Here is a 20,482-nt window from a genome sequence, read left to right on the forward strand (position 1 = left end):
GCATGTAAATATATTTATTTGCATTTTTTTTGTCCTCTCTCCAGTCTTTTCTTCTCGCCTCTGCTGCTTGACGCTTTGAATTGCTCATACAGATCCTTTATGCAGTGTTACCTGATGATGTGACATTTCAGGTGTAGCACAGGATCGGTCCAATATTACTGTTAATACTCACACATGATGGCCCTTTACAAGAGTAGTGTACGCTCGAGTGCAATTGTACGCTCCATTTCCTTTCATCTGTCTGCTCTGTCATAATGTTACCTGGATCCGCGTTATTAAATTTCATATTTATATATTTTCTGTAGAAGCAGACTTTGTAATCTGTCATTTCATATAATCAAACATCCGAGCCTACCTGCTGTGGCTCATCTTTTATCACCCCAGTCTTCCCCAGCAGGATGCGGCTCTTTTTGATTGCAGTTTCCTTCTTATTCTCTTTTGATGGGGAGTGGGAAGTCATCTCTTCCTTTTCATTAGGCATTTCTACAAAAGACAAGTTTGTCAAAACAAGCAGGCTAAAAACAAAAAACATAACTGTAGAAACCTTTCAATTTCTAATGTGACAATGCCCCTAAAGCACACACCATCTACTTCAGTGCATTGACAATAATGTGTTTTAAAGCCCCAAATCACCAAATCATACAGATCCTGATATACTTTGCATATGCTGGTCAACAGGTTTTGCATTTCTTTTTTTTTTTTTTTTTTACTTTATTGCCTTTATGCAAATTTACAGACAATTAACATCACAAAGGAAAACAAATCAAAACATCTTGAGATTGGGTCTCATTTGTCACACAAATGGCACTGTAAAGGGTATTACACATATTTTATCTGGTTCTGTATTCCCAAAAAAAGAAAAAAATAATAATAATAAATAAATAAATAAAAAGGGCTAATTTAGATAATAATAGTGTATAAGAGTCTTAAGCAATATAGTCTGTACCTGGGGCCCACCTTCTCATAAAAACAGGTTCTTTTAGCTGTAATTGGGCAGTCATATATTCCATCATGTAGACATGTTTTACTTTCTGTAACCACTGAATGATGGTTTTGCATTTTTTAAACTAATATTATGCTGATACAGTATTTTTTTCCATGAGATTTTAAAATGACAATGTTTACAAGGTCATTTTGTATATTTTACATCAAATTTCAATGAAAGATGTCAGTTTTGGAAAAAGCAAAACCGGGGTGATTATGTACCCGAACAAGATAGCTATTGTGACTGTACCTAAAATGATGTTTTCATCGTTGGGATCCAGTGTGAGAACAGGTGGCATGAGCATGTGATCCATCTCCTGGTCGTCCCAGATAATATTATCCTCCCAGCGTCCGTACACCAGCTCCTCGCTGTCAATGGGGAAAATGGAGAACCAGGGAGAGTCTTCTTCTAGAGAGGCTGCAGAGGAACACACAAATGAAGAAAGATAAAACAGAAAATGAGAGGTAACGAGATAAAAGGGTCTAGATATCTATCTTAAATACACATTTAAGATTTAATTTTACAGTCTTTTAACTGCATTGTTGTATTTTTCTGTTTTTTTGATTTTTTGTTGATCCCTTTTCTATTTTTGTGATTCTTTCATGTTGTCTATGGCAGCTATTCTCAACCTTGGGGTCGGGACCCCAATTGGGGTCGCGAGATGATTTCTGGGGGTCGCCAAATCATTTTGGAAGTCAGCTCTGTCTCCACTGTGTTAAAGTGTTCGTGTGTTTTAGCCTTTTTGGTCACTTAATGTCTTTTTTTGGTCATTATGTGTCTTTTTTTTGTCATTTTGTTTCTTTTTTTGATCATTTTGTGGGCAATTTGTGTCTTTTTTGGTCATTTTGTGTCTTTTTTTAGTCATTTTGTGTCTTTTTTGGTAATTTTGTGTCTTTTTTGGTAATTTTGTGTCTTTTTGGTAATTTTGTTTCCTTTTTTTGGTCATTTTGTTTCATTTTTGGGTGATCTGAACTGTGCGTGTGAGATTCTGTTCAGTGAGCGAGGGTCGCGGACAACATGCATATTAAATACTAGAGAACTACTGGTCTATGGGAAGCATTTCTCTCAGCTTGAAAAAAAGTAATTATTAAAATAAAAATAATTATTTATTTATTTATTAATAGTTAAATAAAATGATGATGATTATTATTATAAATATAGCCTAAACATAAACTAACCTTGATTATCATGGTTGTTTTTGTCCCGTTTAGATCCAGAGATTGAAGAAGCTTTCGGCATGGGTGGAGGTGTTGGTGGCACCAACTGGGAATTACTTCTCGTCAGTCCTGTAAAATGACACAGATTATTATATTTATTTTACACACATGATATATAACAGCATCAGTGTCTTTCCACTTTTGTAAACACACCCTGCTGTGCGTTATAAGCGTTGGCGTTGCGGGTCATGCTCGACGGCAGCCATCCTGCCAGACTGGCTCTCTGCGTCTTTGTGCCCTTGTGTTTTACGTCTTCTCCGTTCCAGATAATATCGTCCTCCCATTTCAGCTGAGTGACCATCAGGAAGAGCTCATTCTCAAGGGTTGACGCGTCCTTCTCTTCATCACCACTGTCATCGTTGTTGTCATCCTCCTGCCTCAGAAACTAGAGATATAATACACACAATATCAGTAACACAATCAGTACAGCACAATGTATAGCACAATCAATTTTCATTTAATGACTGCAGATAAACCAGTGCTGTGTTCCAATACCAATACTTCCATGAGTACACTTAAACGCAGTACACTATCCGCACTTACTAAGTACGCAGAGTGTTGTTCCGAATCTAATACTCTGTGGTGCACTTACCGGAAATTACGCTCGCGACAGCCGCCGCGGCTCGTCACCCGCGAAAAACTTCCGGCTTTGAACGGCGAAAAAATTATCCTTTGTGTTGTTTAATCTTTACTTACTACAATCCGGTAATATGGCTCCATTAACGCAGCAAATGTGGAGAATGCGGCGGCATCGTCGGCCGCCATTACAAACATTTTTTTCGAGCTGAGCGGCTCTGCCTGGCTCCGCCTCTTCCGCTACGTAGACAAGATGGCGGCGGTTGAGTGCGTATAGTGTACATCGTTCCACACTCAGCGTTTTGACCGTTATGAGGGCAACATCCAGGTCCTTTAGGTTATAATAATAATAAATTAATAATAATACATTTTATTTGTAAAGCACTTTTCATACAGAAATCTCAAAGTGCTACAGAAACCAGAAACAAGAAAGAGAAAAACTCATTAAAATCAGCAGTAGATAAAAAAGACACGGGTAATAAAGTACATTATGCAGAGACAAAATAAAAACATCTAGGGACAACCTAAAAATGCCTTCTTTTCGCCGCGATCGGAATCGGAACACCCTGCGTACTCAAACTAAGTATAGTAAGTACGGGAAGTATGGCTATTGGAACACAGTCCATGTCTGCATACCTCATGTGGAGTCTCAGTGATTTCTTTGGGTGCCTCCTGCTGCTGAGGCTCACCGCTCTCCTCTTCTTTTAGCCTGAAGCCGTAGTTGAAGTTGCTTCCATCCTCAGACACCCCGAGCATGTCGTACCACAGCTGGGCTGGTCCGTATCTCCATTCTGCTACTTTAGGTCGAGACTCTGCCTCCTTGTCCCCGTCACCGCAAGACTGTGAGAACTTAGATTCTACTGGAGCCATCATGGTTATCTGGACAGCACAGCAGGAAAAATATGTTAAGTGCTGGATGCAATGACTTCTGCCTACACGCTCGAGCCTACATTAGCTGTGCTTCCATTAAAATTTTGAAATGTCGCATCAAAGAAGTTGCGAATTAAGTATGTTTCACCGTGTTACTAAAATATACTGTAATATATTTATATAAGCCGTCATTTTTGCATTTATCTTTTGTAAAAATACTTTTTCTCACTGTTAAATGTACTAAACACCATGTCTCTAACAGAAATATACTGTAATATTTAATGGTAAGATCTTTAATTTATGCAGCAAGTATTTTCTTGTCAATTATATGGCCATCGACTGGTTAAGACCGAATAAACAAAGCTGCATAATACTCTGTCAGAAGATGGCGGTGTGATGTATTGCTGTAGGCTAATTTCTTCCGTAAACAGTAGAAGTAGAGAAAAAACAACAAAAGAGAGGTTGCTGATCGGTCAACTTTGGCCACCCATGAGAGAAAATGGAAAGAAGTCTTTCGGAATAAGAATAAAATGGGCAACTTATAATTATTCATTCATGTCTGCGGAAATCTTTTTTTTTCTTAAATCATATTTTCGTGTATCCTTCAAGCTTTTCTCATGCAAATCTTCAACATACAGTACAGGCCAAAAGTTTGGACACACACCTTCTCATTCAATGCGTTTTCTTTATTTTCATGACTATTTACATTGTAGATTCTCACTGAAGGCATCAAATGAATATATATATAATATGAATGAACACATATGGAATTATGTACTTAACAAAAAAGTGTGAAATAACTGAAAACATGTCTTTTATTTTAGATTCCTCAAAGTAGCCACCCTTTGCTTACTAGAATATAAGACATGTTTTCAGTTATTTCACACTTTTTTGTTAAGTACATAATTTCACATGTGTTCATTAATAGTTTTGATGAATCTACAATGTCAATAGTCATGAAAATAAAGGAAACGCATTGAATGAGAAGGTGTGTCCAAACTTTTGGCCTGTACTGTACGCATAGAAATTCCTTGATGGAAACATGATCACAGTGAAGTTTTACCTCATCATCAGAGAGACACTGCTCAGGAGGAGGAGCGGGAGCATACTCATAAAGCCATCCTGACTTTTTGTCCTGGCTTTGTTCCACGGGCTCTCCTTCTGGAGGAGGCGTCCCCGGCTGAGGGTCTCGGTGCTTCCGCTTCTTCTTCCTGCGGGCGCTCCTCCAAACCGACGGCATGTTCTTTCCAGGACCAAAAAGCCGTAAGAACCGAAGCACCTGGTGGCACAAAACTTTTACTTTAAAATGATGGTGATAATCTCACAGGAGAACTGGAAGGAAATTTTCAAACAACAATGGAAAACAACAAATTCTCCACTTTGGAGAGAATATTCATGGAAAAATCTCATTCGGTATTTCTGCACTCCATATCAAAAGAGGTCATATTCCAACCAGACAGAATGTTGGAGATGTTGTGGAAGCAAAGAGGCGAATCACTATCACATATTCTGGTGTTGCCCTGTTGTGATCCCATTTTGGTTGAGCGTACATCAAATTGACTGTGTTTTCAACAAAAATAACTTTTTGTTTCAATTTGTTATATTTAGTGGATCTAGAGCATGGGTCTCAAACTTGCGGCCCTCGTGACGATATTTTGTGGCCCCCACCTTGATATGAAAGTTTAATGTGTTTTATATGAATGGCACTTTACCGTGTTGTGTGTATAAGGTCCCTTTATTTACTTTTTTTTTGTGGTAATTTTGTGTCTTTTTTTTTTTAATTTTGTGTCTTTTTTAAATACTTTTGTGTCTTTTTTTTTATAATTGTGTGTCTTTTTTTGTAATTTTGTGTCTTTTTTTAGGTAATTTTGTGTCCTTTTTTTGGGTAATTTTGTGTCTTTTTTGGGTAATTTTGTGTCTTTAAAAAAATAATTTTGTGTCTTTTTAAAGTAATTTAGTGGTTTTTTCTGTCATTTTGTCTTTTTTGGTAATTCGGTGTATTTTTGGCCATTTTGTGTCTTTTTAAAGTAATTTAGTGTTTTTTTCTGTCATTTTGTCTCTTTTTTGGTAATTTTGTGTCTTTTTTTTTTTTAAGTAATTATGTGTCTTTTTTTTGGTCATTTTGTGTCTTTTTTACGTAATTTAGTTTTTTTTCTGTCATTTTTTTTCTTTTTTTGGTCACTTTGATACTGACTCCAGCGGCCCCCAGGTAATTTGAGTTTGAGACCCCTGATCTAGAGGACCTGGAGTGGAGGAATAAAGATAAATATTTACTTAGAATATTATTTGTGGCCTGTAAGAAATCGATAACAAAGAACTGTCTGAAGAGGGAGGCACCTAGTGCAGATGAATGGATTGATATTGTGTACAGTATCTTTGTAATGGAAAGAATTACTTTCAATTTAAGAACACAAAAAGAGGTATTTATTGAAAATTGGCAAAAATGGATTACATATGTCTCTACCATAAAACCAGATTTCAGGTAATCTCAGATTGGACGATCAGAATACTTTCATTTCTTTGTACCTTTCCCCTTTTTATTTTATTTTATTTATTCATTTATTTTTGGGTGTTTTCCAATCCCCTTTTGTACACTTTTACTTTTTTCTTTGATATTTGCTGTATTTGTCTATAGGTCTTCATGTTGATTGTTTGTTTGTTCATTTCAAAAACCAATAAAAAAAAAAATGATGGTGATAAAAGGAAACCTTGAGCTTGTGTAATAAAACAGCTCAGTTCAGGACGGAGCCTGGAAACAGGACTCACCCTTCCAGGCCTGAACTCTGGGAAGAGCTCTGTGACGCCTGGCAGTGCTTTGGCTGCATCTTTCTGCATGATGCCAGCAAGAGGGAGGGTGAGCCTGTCTGGGGGGCCTCCAGACCCCGAGCCCTGGCAGGGACGGTCAGTTTCTGACTCAGAGTCTGAGGAGCTGCTGAAGTCGACCTTATCAGCCGTAGAGGACGGCGCGATGATGGAGGGAAGGATGATGCCGTCACCCTCTTCCCCAACTGCAAGAAAAGACGGGACGGATCACAGCAAACTTGTCTTCAAATATTTACAATTTTACGATTTGTCGATATAAAAGATATGTCAATACATTTTTAAATGTGATATGGAACTAGACCCTATCACATACAGTACAGGCCAAAAGTTTGGACACACCTTCTCATTCAATGCGTTTTTCTTTATTTTCATGACTATTTACATTGTAGATTCTCACTGAAGGCATCAAAACTATGAATAAAAAAACATATGGAATTATGTACTTAACAAAAAAAGTGTGAAATAACTGAAAACATGTCTTGTATTTTAGATTCCTCAAAGTAACCACCCTTTGCTTACTAGAATATAAGACATGTTTTGAGTTATTTCACACTTTTCTGTTAAGTACATAATTCCACATGTGTTCATTAATAGTTTTGATGAATTTACAATGTCAATAGTCATGAAAATAAAGGAAAAACATTGAATGAGAAGGTGTGTCCAAACTTTTGGCCTGTACTGTATAAATGCTGCCCATACTAGGGTTTGTCATACTTAGTTCTTTTGTAATGTTCGTTATTCTTTATTTCAGAAAAAGATTCAGAAAAAGGCCTATTTTATTTCATAAGCCATTTTCATTTATATTTTTATATTTAAATGTGCACTTTATGGAGCTTTGATTTAAAAATAAAGGTACTCCTGGTGTTATACAGTATTTATGTTAACTTTAATAAATGGTTTCAATAAAACTACTGGTGACATGCCATATTTGACTTTGACTGAACATTTTCTCTCACTTTGCGATAAAAAATATCGGGATATATATCGTATATCGATATTCAGCCTAAATATATTGGGATATGACATCTGGTCAATATATTAAGTTTCCTATATGATCAAGTGTTGTATATATCTTAAAGTCAATCTAATACTGACAATAGCATCCACCCTAAATAACTCGCCTTGACAAATTTTCTTGCATACAGACAACAGGTTTGCAGCTTAAACCTCTGCAGAAGTTGACAAGCTAAATGCATTCACAATGGGTAAACATGTCCTTACCAGTTGGGCTCTGAGAGGAGGGTTCCTCTTTCTTAGCAGCTGTAGGAAGACTTGGTGGTGGTGGAGGAGGCATAAGCTTCGAATCAATATCCTCACAGTCAGCATCATAGTCGTCCTCATCATCTAAGGTTTAGGAAATATGAACATTGAACACTTTGGTTAAAAGTGACATGGTGAAAAAAGGTAGAAGTGTGTTATTTCACCTGTACAGAATGTTGTAACATTTGTAAATTCAAACTAATTGAACCTGTTTTCCTGCTGGGCTGCAGAGACCCCATGGCCTGACGATACTTTTTCGTCTCATCCTCAGCAACCTCACTAATGTCAGAATAATCAACTGCATCTTCCGTGCTTTTCACCCAACCTGGGTGAGGAGAATGAAAGTGTCATTCCATCAGTTCCTGACTACATCAAAGCAGAGTTTCTTTTTTTATAGTTCCACTAACCTTCTGCATCAACACTTGCTGAGTCTTTGCTTTCCTCTTGATCTTCTTCTTCATTGGCAGTAATCTCTGTAATGAGTGTGCCCAGACCAAGACTGCCCAAACCAGCCAAATGCTTTTTGGATTCCTGTGTGAGCAAAATCAACAGAAACAGAATAGAAAGTTGCAATAAATAATGAAAAATCACAATAACCAGACTGTAGCAGATACATAATATACATGATGAGATTACCTAAACATTACCCTTGTATTTTGCTGATGAAAATAATATTTAAAACACCCACATTGTCCAGAACACTGTCATCCTCAAGCTGTCCATCTTCGTTGATGTTTCCAAAGAGGAAGCCAGTTATAGAGAAAGGGCGGTCCTGGTCCTCGTCACTGTCTGAGTCCGACATGCTAAATGGAAAACATTTACAGTTACTTTCAACAATAGTGAGAGACATCACTGTGATTCTTGAATGATCCTGAGTGATGCATTCATACTGAATCGGACTACAGAGAATGTTGATATTTAGGAAACTCAAAACCTACTTCTTTAGTCTAGTTTTATCTATTTGTCTATTCATACATTGTCTTTTATTTTAGACTGGCTTTAAATTGTTTTATTTAATCTGTTTTTACCTCTTGGTACAATGTTGTCTCTGGTGTTTCCTCACTGTACACTAATGAGATTACAGATAGTGTTTCCTCAGTTATTGTTTGTGTATCTGAAGTGACTTTGAGCATCTTTAAAAGCTTTTAAATCTGATCAATTATTATTGTGTGAAACACTATTGACACTGTTTATTATGAAGTTATTCATTGCTATGTTTGTGGCTGGGTGTGTGTGTTCATTCAAGAAGCCTATTTGTTTTTCATCAACAACAAAAAATAATATAAAGTAAAAATAAAAATATTAAAAAAGTGGGAGCATACACCAGGGATACCTTTTCAGAGAATCTCTCACTCAACTTGTCGATCCCTTACTACTCTTATGGCTATTTATTTAGCAAATACATATGGGGAAAAGTGAAATAAATAAAATAGATAATGAATAAATAAATAAAATAAGTAAAAAAAATAATAGTTATATCAGCATCAAGCACCTTAATTGTGGTGAAGAATAGGCAGAATAAATGTGTTTACCCTTTAGGTGTAAAAAATAAAATAATAAAAAGATAAACATTATCATAATTACATGTTTTTCATTGACTATTTAATATTTCGTCACACTGTTAAAATAATCGCCTAAGTCATTTTTTGTCAAATTGTTTTTTTTGCCTAAATCCTTCTTTAACAATTTGCCACATTCATAGGCATCAGATAAGAACCCAGCAAATTAGAGCTAGAGGGAGATTGTTTAGTTATCAGTTTAGTTTATCAGTGTTTTATTGTTGACACTAATATTGGTAACACTTTACTCTAAGTTGTCTACATAAGAGTGACATGAGCGTGTCATAAACGTGACATGGGATGTGTCATGAACATTAATTACACTTTGAAGTAACATTAATGCTCATGATACTTGTCATGTCATGTTTCTGACAGGCTTGTGTGACTCTTACGTAGACACCTTCAAAATAAAGTGTTACCATATCTTGCTTAAGTCACAAAGTCATGTTCAAAAAATTGCCTAAGTCATTTATTTCTCTTAACCCTATAAAGCCAAGTGTATCATATTAGATACAGTTATTTTTGAGACTTCTACATCATCAAAAACCTGATGTATACATGTGTTGAAGATAAACTAACTGAGCAACAAATTGCACAAAAATACCAGATGTAGCGAAAATGATATGCAGGTTCCACGAGTGGATCAGTCATTGCTGCATTAAAAAACTTCATATCAGCAGATGTATGATGTTGTGTTATATGGAAAAAATATGTATTTTGCATGGTTGAGGAAAAAGGAAAAGTCAAAGTCTTAATGGGTTACAAATTTTAGCTTTTATATGTTTTTGTTAGTTCGAGAAAAACAAACTGTGAGCAACAAAATGCACAAAAAGACCTGATGTATCAAATATGATACAAATTAGAATTCATATATGCAATTTATTTATTTCTTAAAATTCGTCAGCAGGTTAATAAGCACTCAGTTTTTACAAAAATTGAATTTTCTGGCAATTATTTCATGGTTCAGGCTTTATAGGGTTAAGTTACATAATTCACACACAGTGTTATTACTATGCCAATAACCATCCTTTGTTACATCCTTTTTGAGTGAAATGGTCAATAAATGTCATATGTTACACTTTTGGTGAAGTTTTTTGTGTTTCCTGCAAAACTTGAAAAAATGAGTTAGGTGATTATTTTAACAGGGTGAAGATATTAAAATGTAATACAAGACACAACAAATTGTGACATGTATTAGTAAACACAACTCTTCAAAATGTGCACTTGGTGTGCTGTGATCCACACACAAATGCCGATTTGTTTTATTTTAAGACATAATTTAAGAAGAGGCCCTTTTTATTACAGTGAAAAGGGGGAAATAAAACAGCTGAAGCGTGTAGCCTGATGTTTCCACTGTAAACGAGTAACGTTTCTGCAATGAAGTAACGTTACAGCGTTAGCTCGTTATATTCATTAACGTTAGCTATCTCACTAGCAATCTGATGAAATATAATCAGGAAAATGTCATAGATACACTTACCTTCCGTGACTTTATTCCAGATGTGGTAAACTTGTGTTTTAGCCAGGTTTCTGTATCTGATGAATGCTAACAGCTAAAGTGCTCCAGTTCAGTTCAGCAGTTAGCTATTTAGCTAGCTAATGTTAGCTAAACAAAATAAGTTGAAATATGTTAACTTAGATTTGTGTAAATATCTTTTCTACCTGTACCTGTATCAGCATTGTGTGATCAAAAGAAAAAAATCACAAAAAATATATTTTATGGAAGTCTGGTTCGATAAAACAACGTTTGTTTTTATTTGTGAGCCAGGCACTACAGTTTCTGCAGCACCGACATTTCAGCTAGTTAGCTTAGCTTAGCTTAGCTAGCGGAAAGTCCAAGTGACCCGGATAGACAGTGTGAGGCGTTCAGGAGCTCCCTGTAACATGGTAAACTGTCGAGTCTGCCACAAGAAAGCGGAGTCTTCCACAAAATAAAAAAAAAAAAAAAAAAAAAAAAAATAATAATAATAATAATAATAATAATAATAATAATAATAATAATAATCATTTTTAATGTATTACAGAGCGCCGACGTATTTCTGATATTACATTTTGCTGCGTTGAATTATAGTGAATCGCTGCAAATAAGTATCCCTTAAAGTCGTCAGAGTTCTAATTTCCCTATCTCTGATACTGTTGCATGAAGCTGTTCTCCTTTTTAGATTTTGAGATGACAGTTTATAAAAGGGACAAGAAACACATAGGAGTAAGTATAAGGGGAAAATAAAAACTATTATTACTACTACTAATAATAATGTAAACACACACACACATATATAGTGCAGCTTAATTGAAATTCAGATCCTTCCTTCATTCATCCATCATTTGTATGTCATTAACCTCCAGAAAAATGTTAATAAAAAAATTTCCATCAAGCTTGTTCATGTTTAATCTCCAATTAACTTTGTGTTCTATAGATGTTTTACATGACTAGAGACATTATATATATTACTGTTGATTCATTCTCAACCAATTTTGTCAACTTTGTTTGCATCGTTCTTGTTAAATTTAACAGCTCTGATTTTTGTTGAATCTTGTAATTAGAACTTTAACTAATTTATCTAAATCCGGTGCTTATGAAACCTATTTAAACAGTGCAACCAATTATTACTAAGAACATTACCTTTATTCTAGTGGAAAGTAGAGTAGCCATCATCAGGTGAGGTTTGTTTACATTGTGTCTCTTTAACCTCTCAAGACTCAAGAATGTGACCATTCTGTAAAACTTTATTAATTCATAGTAACGTCTGAAAGCTCAGACACTTACCAGACCTTTACAAGCTATTTATTCACAGTACAGTTAAAGAGGGGAAAGTTGACTAGGCATTTGGTAGAGTGCATTTTTTTCACATCTGAATGATCTATAAAAAATATCCTTCCATTATGATGACTCATGATAGTGCAGGGAAGTAACATTTTTGCATTGTTTTTCTCATTTTCATTAAAAAATCAATACAAAGATCATGGTGCATTTTTTTTGGGCAAGAATCTCTACCAAACCAAGATTGTTTAAATCTACAGAATACGATTTGTAGGCTGGAACATTTCTGTAGCAGCACAATACTTAATACAGACTGGTATTTTGACATTTTTCTTTTACATATATTGCAATTTGTATATTGTTCTAGTCAATATTGTTATTTCTATAAAAATCCAATGACTTATTCATTCCTACTCTACATTTACAGATATTTTACATATATATTAACATCTAAAACTTGTACTGACTCATACATAATCTCACATAATCTGTCTCAATCATCACTTATGACTCACTACAAATATCTGCAGAGATCCTGCCCTTTGTGCATATTTTCTCCTTTCTTGTGTCTGGGACAGTGTATAGCCCCCAATCAATGGCAGGACTTATATCATATAAATGATGATGAATGATATTTTATAAAAAATATAATACCTTGAATATTGTTTACAACCTGCAACAAAAATCTGGCTCACCGTACTTAAAGAAAACACATATATGGCCAATAAAGACAAAGATACAAAAACAGTTTAGCCAGTTTTAATAGTTTTAAAACACTTGGTTTGGAAAAAAGTACAAAAGTGATCCTGGACGCCACAGTATGAAACCAGCCCAATTATGCAAGGTGATAGGTGTGTTCCTTTAAAAAGCATCTTCTACAGACATGTTAATTTTAACTGGCCTTACTGTACACATACTGTATTCACTAAAACAGATACAAGCAATAGTTTAAATACAATGGCTGACCCCAGCAATACATTTACAAGTGATTCTTAAAAAACTAATTAAAAAGGGAGGGAAAAAGAAGTCTGACCACAATTCCAACCGGTGTCTGGCAGTAAAATCATGCAGTATTACAATCGTTCCACTAAGGAGAAACAGCAAAGCACTACAGCTGTCACACAGTGAGAAAGAGGGCAGCCAAGAGGTGTCTCTCCGTCCGACAGACTTTTAAAGTGTTCATTGGTTGTTTTATGAATTGTTACTGAGAGGGTTCTCTACTGTCGAGCAGCAGCTCAGTGGTCACCCGTCCCACGTTTGCATACATTGTAAAGTTGCGCAGGATCTCCCACTGAGGAGAACTTGTCTTCCACAATCTCATAAATTTAGAAAAATATAACTAATTGCTATTGAAGAAAAACCCCAAAATGTGGGATGTTCTTAGTATGTTGTGAGGAAATAAAAAAGCTAAGAAATACAGTTGAATAAATAAATTGCATGACATCCATAAAAATTAGGTGGATACACTGAGTTGACAGAATGCTATCCACATATGCACACCATGCTTTCTGATTTGGCCCGGCAGTGTTTAAAAACGAGGGCTCCATCCTCCACTCTCCAAAGTCACATCCTATAAACCAGTGGAAAAGTCGCCATAAAATATCTAAAATATGCTGACATTTAGAGAAAGGTTGCTTTGATTCAACATTTGATTTCCATGTACAACATGGTCTCTGGTTTAACCAATTGACAAGTAATTGATGTTGATGGCAATGAGGAAACACAGGAGGGAGACTTTCACAGTGTTACAACGATGAAGCCGCTCTGTGTTGTTACCCGCTGGTCGGCCTTTTGTTAGGGCAACAGCAGTGAGCTTCCCGTCCGGTCAAACTTTTTGCCTTTCGAGAGGGCAGCCACCTGCTTCATCAGCTCCCTGTTTTTGCCCTGTGGAAACAAATGAGAAAAATGTTAGAAATTAGATGCATAGTTATATTTGAGGCATTTGTAAAAGTCACAATGAACATTTCTGTTGCAATTCATCTGAAATCTTGATTGTGATTTTAATGGCAGCAAACACACTCAGTGGCTTTTAGACAAAGCGGTTTTAAAGTACTTACTTTTAAGTACTAATCATTCATTTAGCATGACGAGCTGCCCAACATGGCCAACCTTAACCTATTTCGACCGGATGCAACATTTGCGTGTATACCTTTAAGAACAGATGTAACGTCTGCATGTTTTGGGTGATCTTGTCTTTTTAGGACATGCAACCAAAATAAAGTAAATGCTCATGCAAATAAAATAAAGGATATCATCCAAAACACGCATCTGTGAAAGACAGTGGTGGAAGAGGGGTGTTAAAGCCAAGGATTTAAGCTTTGAGATGTTTTTATTTCATACTTCAGTGACCCACAGAGGCTGAGAAATGTGCTCATGTTTCTTACTTTAATGATATTGATTATAGATTTTTTTAAGTTTTAAAATGTCTATCTGCTACGGAGATATTTTCGAAAATCCCTCCAGTTTTGGGAATTTTTTCTGAAACAATTCTGACGTTATAGATTGCAATACCCGAGCTCTAGTCACTTCTAGTCCTTCAATTTTTCTTGTTTTAAATTATTATTAATATTACTACGACTATTATTTTTTATTTTCCCTTTTTGTGCTCAATTCTTATTATACATATGTTGTGTGTTTTATTATATTTATTCAAATTTATTTTTGTACTTATCTTGAATGCTTTTTATTCTTTTCAAGATCATACACCAAAAAAAAACATGAATTCCCTACATACATAGACTCAGCCAAAAAAAAGGGTCAGTGCACAAAGTTATACACAACATCTTTTTTTCTGAGACTGTTTGTATTTTTAAGTGGGATACAATAGTTAATTTCCACAGACCATCTATCAAGGAGGAGGGGGAGTCACACTGCATTTCCTGGCTGCACATAAAGCGATTTCCATCAGTTTCGTTTATTTTGAATGCTGCTTGGATGACATCATAAATGTTGCACATGCCATTCTCTAATACTAGAAGAGGACAAATAATTTGTATATGCTACTTAGGTTTTGGCATTATGTAAATCATCTACATGGACCTGTGTGTAGTGCCTCTTGTTTCTTAGTGCATCAGACAGGGAACATGTCACCCACAATCACACTCACAAAACAGCAACCATAACTAAAAAAAAACAGTCACAAACAATCACAGTTTGACAGGAAATGGCTCAACTGACACATTGTATCCATAACAACAGACTGCAAACTTATGCAACAGTCATGAGTCATTCCTGGCACATATGAGAAAAGCATGATATGGCCCCAGAACATTTTAAGCAAGTATTACCCAATAGTGAGAGATATACAACGACAACAGAAATGATCATCACACTGTTTTTGTCCAGCATGCAGCCTATGTTATGTTATGTTATGTACGTCTTAAGGTAAAATGCAATATTAAGTATCAGTGTGCAGTACAGTGTGTGTCAATGAAACTATCAAGAACTCACGTTGGTAATGTTTTTTGTGTCACGTCACATGTATTCATGTGTTTAGATTCCTACCTGCTGTTGCTCCATAGACTCTTTGTGCGATTTCTCCATTTGGTTCATCTTGACTCTCATGTTGGATTCCTGGTACTGAAAGTCTGCTTTGAGCTCTGTGAGCTAGATGGGGAAATTAAAAGTCAATACGTCAAGCAAAGACAAGTATCAGTGATGCTACTTTGACTCATTAGGGCCAGATGTTAAGTCAAGTCAAAGTCAAATTATTGTCATTCATCCACAACAATATATTGCAGATAAGGTTTTAAAATGCTGTGTGCAAACCAAGTGTAAACAATGACTTAAATCAGATAATAAATACACAATGAAATAGTAAATAGTGGGAATACTGACAAATAAAAACACTATAAATATAAAAGTGCAATATTGAATAAATTATTTCACAATTACAGGCAGTGGTGGCCTCCCTGTAACTCAATACCAACCTTTCGGTCCTTCTCAAGAATGGTTTGATCCCGTTGCTGCAGAAGTCTCTTCAGTGACATCACTTCCTCCTTCAGCTGGCTGATGAGAATAAAGTTGTCTGTTCCTCCAGAATCCATCGACTGGGTGATGGAACTACTGATGGGGGAAAGGAAAGAGCATGAGGCCTGTACTGAGAATAGTAAGTAACACGTGGAAGAATAAAAACGTATGCAGGGTCATTCCAAAAGGAATTCACATTTTTGTATTTTAAAAAACTTGAGAAAAAGCACTTGATGCTGCATTATACCTGTCCCCGTTGGATGGCTTCATCTCCAGTTTTGGTTTCTTCTTTGGAGTCTCCTTCTGGATTGAAGACGATTTATGGCTGCAAATTAAATCAAAATTGAAATGTACAATTTGGGCCTAAGAAAACGCAATTTAACATATTGTTTTCTCAAATTTTACCTCTGCTTCCAAAGTCCCTGTTCTTGCTCAGGACTCAGGCTCCCACTCAGTCTAAGAAAGATAAGTTGATTATCAGTTGGCTTTTCACTCCTCATGTAAACATTCATACGCTGACCTACTCCAAGCAAAAACTGCCTCACTATTCTGCATTAAATATCAACAGTGACACAGCAGAGAACATACTTGTGATGAGAGCTGCTGTGTCTGTGTTGGTGGTGGTGGTGATGATGGTGAGGTCTGGAGTGATGGTCTTTCTCGTTGAGAGATGAGGAGTTGGAGGAGCCGAAGCCCTTCCTCTGCTCCTTGGTTTTCTGCAGGACACGGCGGTAGGACAGAGTACAGAGCCAGCACAGCAGTTTCCCATCCACCTGCAAGTCACAAAGGAGACAGTAGTAAATAAGACTTGCCTTTACTCATTCACCGTCATATGAGGCTGCATGTGTGTGATGTGTATACCTTTCTCCTGCCCTCCTCCTTCCGGTCAAACGCGCATTGCTGTTTGCACTGCTCACAGGTCTGTGGAGGTCCATATTTCTTCTCTGAGTTAGTACAACGCTGGCACTTTGTCCCGATAAAAGCTGCAATTATGTTACAGTACTGGCAGGGTTTGGGCTGTAAAAACAGAAAAAAGTGCAACTCAATAAATACAGCTGGAGTAGAAAGTGATTCAGGAAAATACTGGAGAAACGTATTACTCACTGTTCCAAACTGTTTGACGTTCTGAGCACACTTTTTGCAGATTGTATTGGTTTTGCTGCAAAGAATAATCAGGGGTTTACATCCAAAACAAATGACAGAAAACACACATATAAAACACACACACACACACACATTTTGTATTAATAACAGCATAAATAAACGCTGAAATTAACCACTAGGTGCAATATCTCACCTTTCCTGTTGGAACTCAGATCTGCAGTATGTGCACTTCACTATTGGGTGTGCAATGCGGCACTCCTGTGAAAACAAAACAAAGAAATGTACTCATGAATGTGACAAACACAAAAATACTGCGTCATAACTCATTATGCATGTCAAAACATCTTAATGTTTTTTGCAGAACACCTCTTGGCTACAAAACCTGCGGAAATACCAACACCTGACTGTCCGGTTTTATACAAGAAGTTAGAGACGTCAGTGTATTGTTTTTGCCATTGTTCAGCCAGGTCAACATGTTTCTGCAGTAGGGATAGGCAGTGTGGCAAGAATAAATGCAATTAACCAGGGTAATAGGCATTCTTTCATAAGAAAAGTATCCTTTAGAAAAAAAAGTTTTCTTAATATTAGGGGAGAAAAATCTGGTGCTTGAAGGATGTTTGCAAAGTAAATATTATGTCCATTTCATATAGAAAAATATAAATCAGTGCAGAGTGGCACAAAGAAAGGTGCAAACAATGGCAACAACTCCTTTCTTTCACAGCAAAAACGTAAACTGCACTCTTGCAATGTAAAATCTGATCCGGATTAAAAATAAACAGCGAAATAATTATATAAAATAAAAAATGAGATGTGATTAAAATCAATAATGATGATGATAATAAGTACTGTGGAGCCTTAGCTCAAACTGAAAAGTGAAGAAGTGCCTTCAGAAGGTGCAACAAGTTGCGATCGCAAATCATAAAAGTATAAATCATTTAATGCCTCAAGAATGGACTTGGTCTATCGTGTTAAAGTGCGGTATAAATGCGTTATTTACTCAACACAAATAGCTGCTGGGGAGCGATCTAAACAAGATTACAGCCTCTGTATTAGCGCTTCCAGATAAAACATGTTACATAATCTTGAGCCTGCCTAACTTGTAACAACATCACACCCAAAGTCAAGGGAAAAAAACAAACACCGTGTATGCTCGGGGGTTTTAAAAAGAAATTTGCAGCATCTTGATTGTGCTCATTCTGGACCACACAGTTACCTTGCACAGCTGCTGGCCCTGCGACAGCTCCTCGAAGGGATACCGCTGGTTACACTTGGTGCAGGCGTACAGAGCAGACGTAGCCATCCTCGCCCCAACTAATGTCACCGAGCTAAAGGAGGTTAGCAGAGCCCAGCTGCAAACAGACCGGATTAACAGGCGCTGGTTTTCTTTCTGGCTAATTGAGGACTGAGAAGACAGTGTAGGAATCCAGTGTTAGCTAACGTTAGCTTGCTCGGCTAGGTAAAACAGAAATAGCTTAGCTGGAGGGAGCAGGCGAAGAACAATAAACTACAAATATTTGTGCTCTTTCGCTGCTCCTACGGTATCCAGCCGGACTGACTTGAGTTCAAACGTTGGTTATGTCGCCATACAAGCGACCCGTTAACATATATCTGGCTATTTCTATTAAGTTTCCACTGTTCTCGCCAAGAAAAGGTATTTTCCTGTTTTCCTTCTCTCTTTTTTGTATCAACGCCGTCGTCGTCATGTAACCGGAAGTGGTAGACGGCTCCTAGAGAAGAAGAAAGGAAACCTATCGCGCGACACAACATCCGCCCGCGAGACTCTCATTTTGAAAAGCGCGGAGCCAATCACGTGTTAGTATTCAGATCTCTTCATGTTATTAACTGGCGCAGTTTATAAGCACTTTAATCACTAAAGTCACCTTTTTTCCTTTCTTTTATTAACAAAATGAGTTTATAAACAATGAGGCAAGGCAATTATATGCTTTTAATCAGTCACAGAGGAGCAGCACATGGCAGGTGTAAGCAGGGGAATTTCTGTTGGAGGGGTCAAGGTGATTTTTTTAACCCTCTGAAGCAGTGGCGGTTCTACACAGGGGCCTACAGGGGCCACTGCCCCTGTGAAGAAGCCTTTGGCCCCTGCTGTGGCCCCTGTGTCAAATTGTTCAAACAATATCTCACTGTACACAAAAGGAACCCAGAATGTGTACATTGTATAATAGTTTAACTCTATGGAGTCTCATAGGGCTATTTTGTCCATTTTTGAATCCTTTTCATGTCTTTACGTGTCTTTGTAAGTCATTTTGTGTCTTTTTTTGGTCATTTTGTGTCTTTTTTCGTCATTTTTATGTCTTCTGTGGTTTTTTTTTGTTATTCTGTCCTCTCATTTTGTGTCTTTTTTGGTCATTTTTATGTCTTTTTCAAGACATTCAAAGATTTTGAATGCTAATGTGCCCCTCTGATTAAACACTGGCCCCTCCTTGGCCCCCACAGTAAAACTGGTCTAGAACCGCCACTGCTCTGAACCCCAAGACGGAACAATGTTTTTATTTCAATTATGCAGTTTGAGAAAAAGGTTGAAATGTCAAGAATAAAGCTTAAATACGATCTCAAGAAAAAAGTCAAAATGACGAGAATAAAGTCAGCTTTCTGTGTTCGGTAAAGGTATTCAGATTCATTGTTCGTGTGTCAATAAGTCATCAGAGCAACATTGTTTTAGAGGAACCACACGTCTATCCGAAAACAGTTACTGGAAGCTATAACCTGATTTTCATCAATTTCATAAAATGAGCAATAAACACCATATTTAAGAGTGTAGAACTAAAATATCCCAAATGAGCTATTATTGCTACCACAACTATTGTTTTGGGAAAATCTGCTTTTATGTAACTTTTTTATACATTTGTTAGATATATTGAGGAAAATCGGGTTGTAGCTTTCAGTCTGCTTTAGCTGACTTAGTTCTCAACATTTTGACTCCTTTCTCGGCATTGTATTGCAATTTTATTCTTGTGATTTCAACGTTTTTCTTGAAGTGCAGAATATTTTTCCCTCCTCTTATTGATGTTTTGCTTGGGCCCCCAGGAAGAGTGCCTTGTGGGCCTTGTTGGCCCCTGAGCTGCCAGTTGAGTATCACTGCTCTTGACTGAAGAGACACCACATGAGACATAAAACATTTTCACAGAAAATTATAAATTGTAAAAAGTCAGATCATTTTCTAATAGCGGTAGGCTTATTTGAATATTTATTCATTTTAAGCGACTTCTATGCTAAAATACTGAGTGAGGTCTTAGATGCAATTTGCCATCTGAATAAAGAATTTTGCTTAAATTAATAAAACATTAGCCTTAAGGACCATTATTTGTATTTAGCAAGACCCATAATTCATGCTTATGTTCCT

General features: G+C 36.6%; 2 protein-coding genes across 5 annotated transcripts in view; both read right to left on the reverse strand.

Annotated features, from left to right (window-relative positions):
• Positions 1–11,101, reverse strand: part of taf1 (TAF1 RNA polymerase II, TATA box binding protein (TBP)-associated factor) — a 34,169-nt gene extending 23,068 nt beyond the window's left edge. For all 4 annotated transcript variants that reach the window (XM_059351674.1, XM_059351672.1, XM_059351675.1 and 1 more), the window contains exons 1-12: positions 10,771–11,101; positions 8,420–8,534; positions 8,139–8,262; positions 7,940–8,056; positions 7,693–7,815; positions 6,415–6,656; positions 4,712–4,927; positions 3,415–3,657; positions 2,356–2,587; positions 2,164–2,271; positions 1,235–1,402; positions 356–483 (exon numbers count right to left, since the gene is read on the reverse strand). In XM_059351674.1, coding sequence (XP_059207657.1) covers positions 356–483; positions 1,235–1,402; positions 2,164–2,271; positions 2,356–2,587; positions 3,415–3,657; positions 4,712–4,927; positions 6,415–6,656; positions 7,693–7,815; positions 7,940–8,056; positions 8,139–8,262; positions 8,420–8,533 — 1,815 coding nt within the window. In that variant the 5' untranslated portion in view covers position 8,534; positions 10,771–11,101. The remainder of the gene's footprint in view (positions 1–355; positions 484–1,234; positions 1,403–2,163; positions 2,272–2,355; positions 2,588–3,414; positions 3,658–4,711; positions 4,928–6,414; positions 6,657–7,692; positions 7,816–7,939; positions 8,057–8,138; positions 8,263–8,419; positions 8,535–10,770) is intronic.
• A 1,693-nt stretch (positions 11,102–12,794) lies between these two features.
• Positions 12,795–18,860, reverse strand: fam76b (family with sequence similarity 76 member B). Its single transcript, XM_059352379.1, has 10 exons — positions 18,338–18,860; positions 17,318–17,382; positions 17,125–17,179; positions 16,882–17,037; positions 16,609–16,793; positions 16,426–16,476; positions 16,268–16,345; positions 15,981–16,116; positions 15,556–15,657; positions 12,795–13,935 (listed from the first exon to the last, which is right to left on the reverse strand). The coding sequence occupies exons 1-10, from the start codon at positions 18,422–18,424 to the stop codon at positions 13,846–13,848; spliced, it is 1,005 nt and encodes a 334-aa protein (XP_059208362.1). The 5' UTR covers positions 18,425–18,860; the 3' UTR covers positions 12,795–13,845.
• Between the last annotated feature and the right edge of the window lie 1,622 nt (positions 18,861–20,482).

Source organism: Centropristis striata, chromosome 15, assembly GCF_030273125.1.
Source record: "Centropristis striata isolate RG_2023a ecotype Rhode Island chromosome 15, C.striata_1.0, whole genome shotgun sequence".
Classification (NCBI taxonomy): Eukaryota; Metazoa; Chordata; class Actinopteri; order Perciformes; family Serranidae; genus Centropristis; species Centropristis striata.

Excerpts from the sequence above, each read along its gene's own strand:
- fam76b (XM_059352379.1), bottom strand. The coding sequence starts at position 18,424 with ATGGCTACGTCTGCTCTGTACGCCTGCACCAAGTGTAACCAGCGGTAT. Across the intron at positions 17,180-17,317 it reads TCTGAGTTCCAACAGGAAAG|CAAAACCAATACAATCTGCA; the intron begins GTGAGATATTGC and ends TATTCTTTGCAG. Across the intron at positions 16,346-16,425 it reads CAGGGACTTTGGAAGCAGAG|CCATAAATCGTCTTCAATCC; the intron begins GTAAAATTTGAG and ends TTTAATTTGCAG.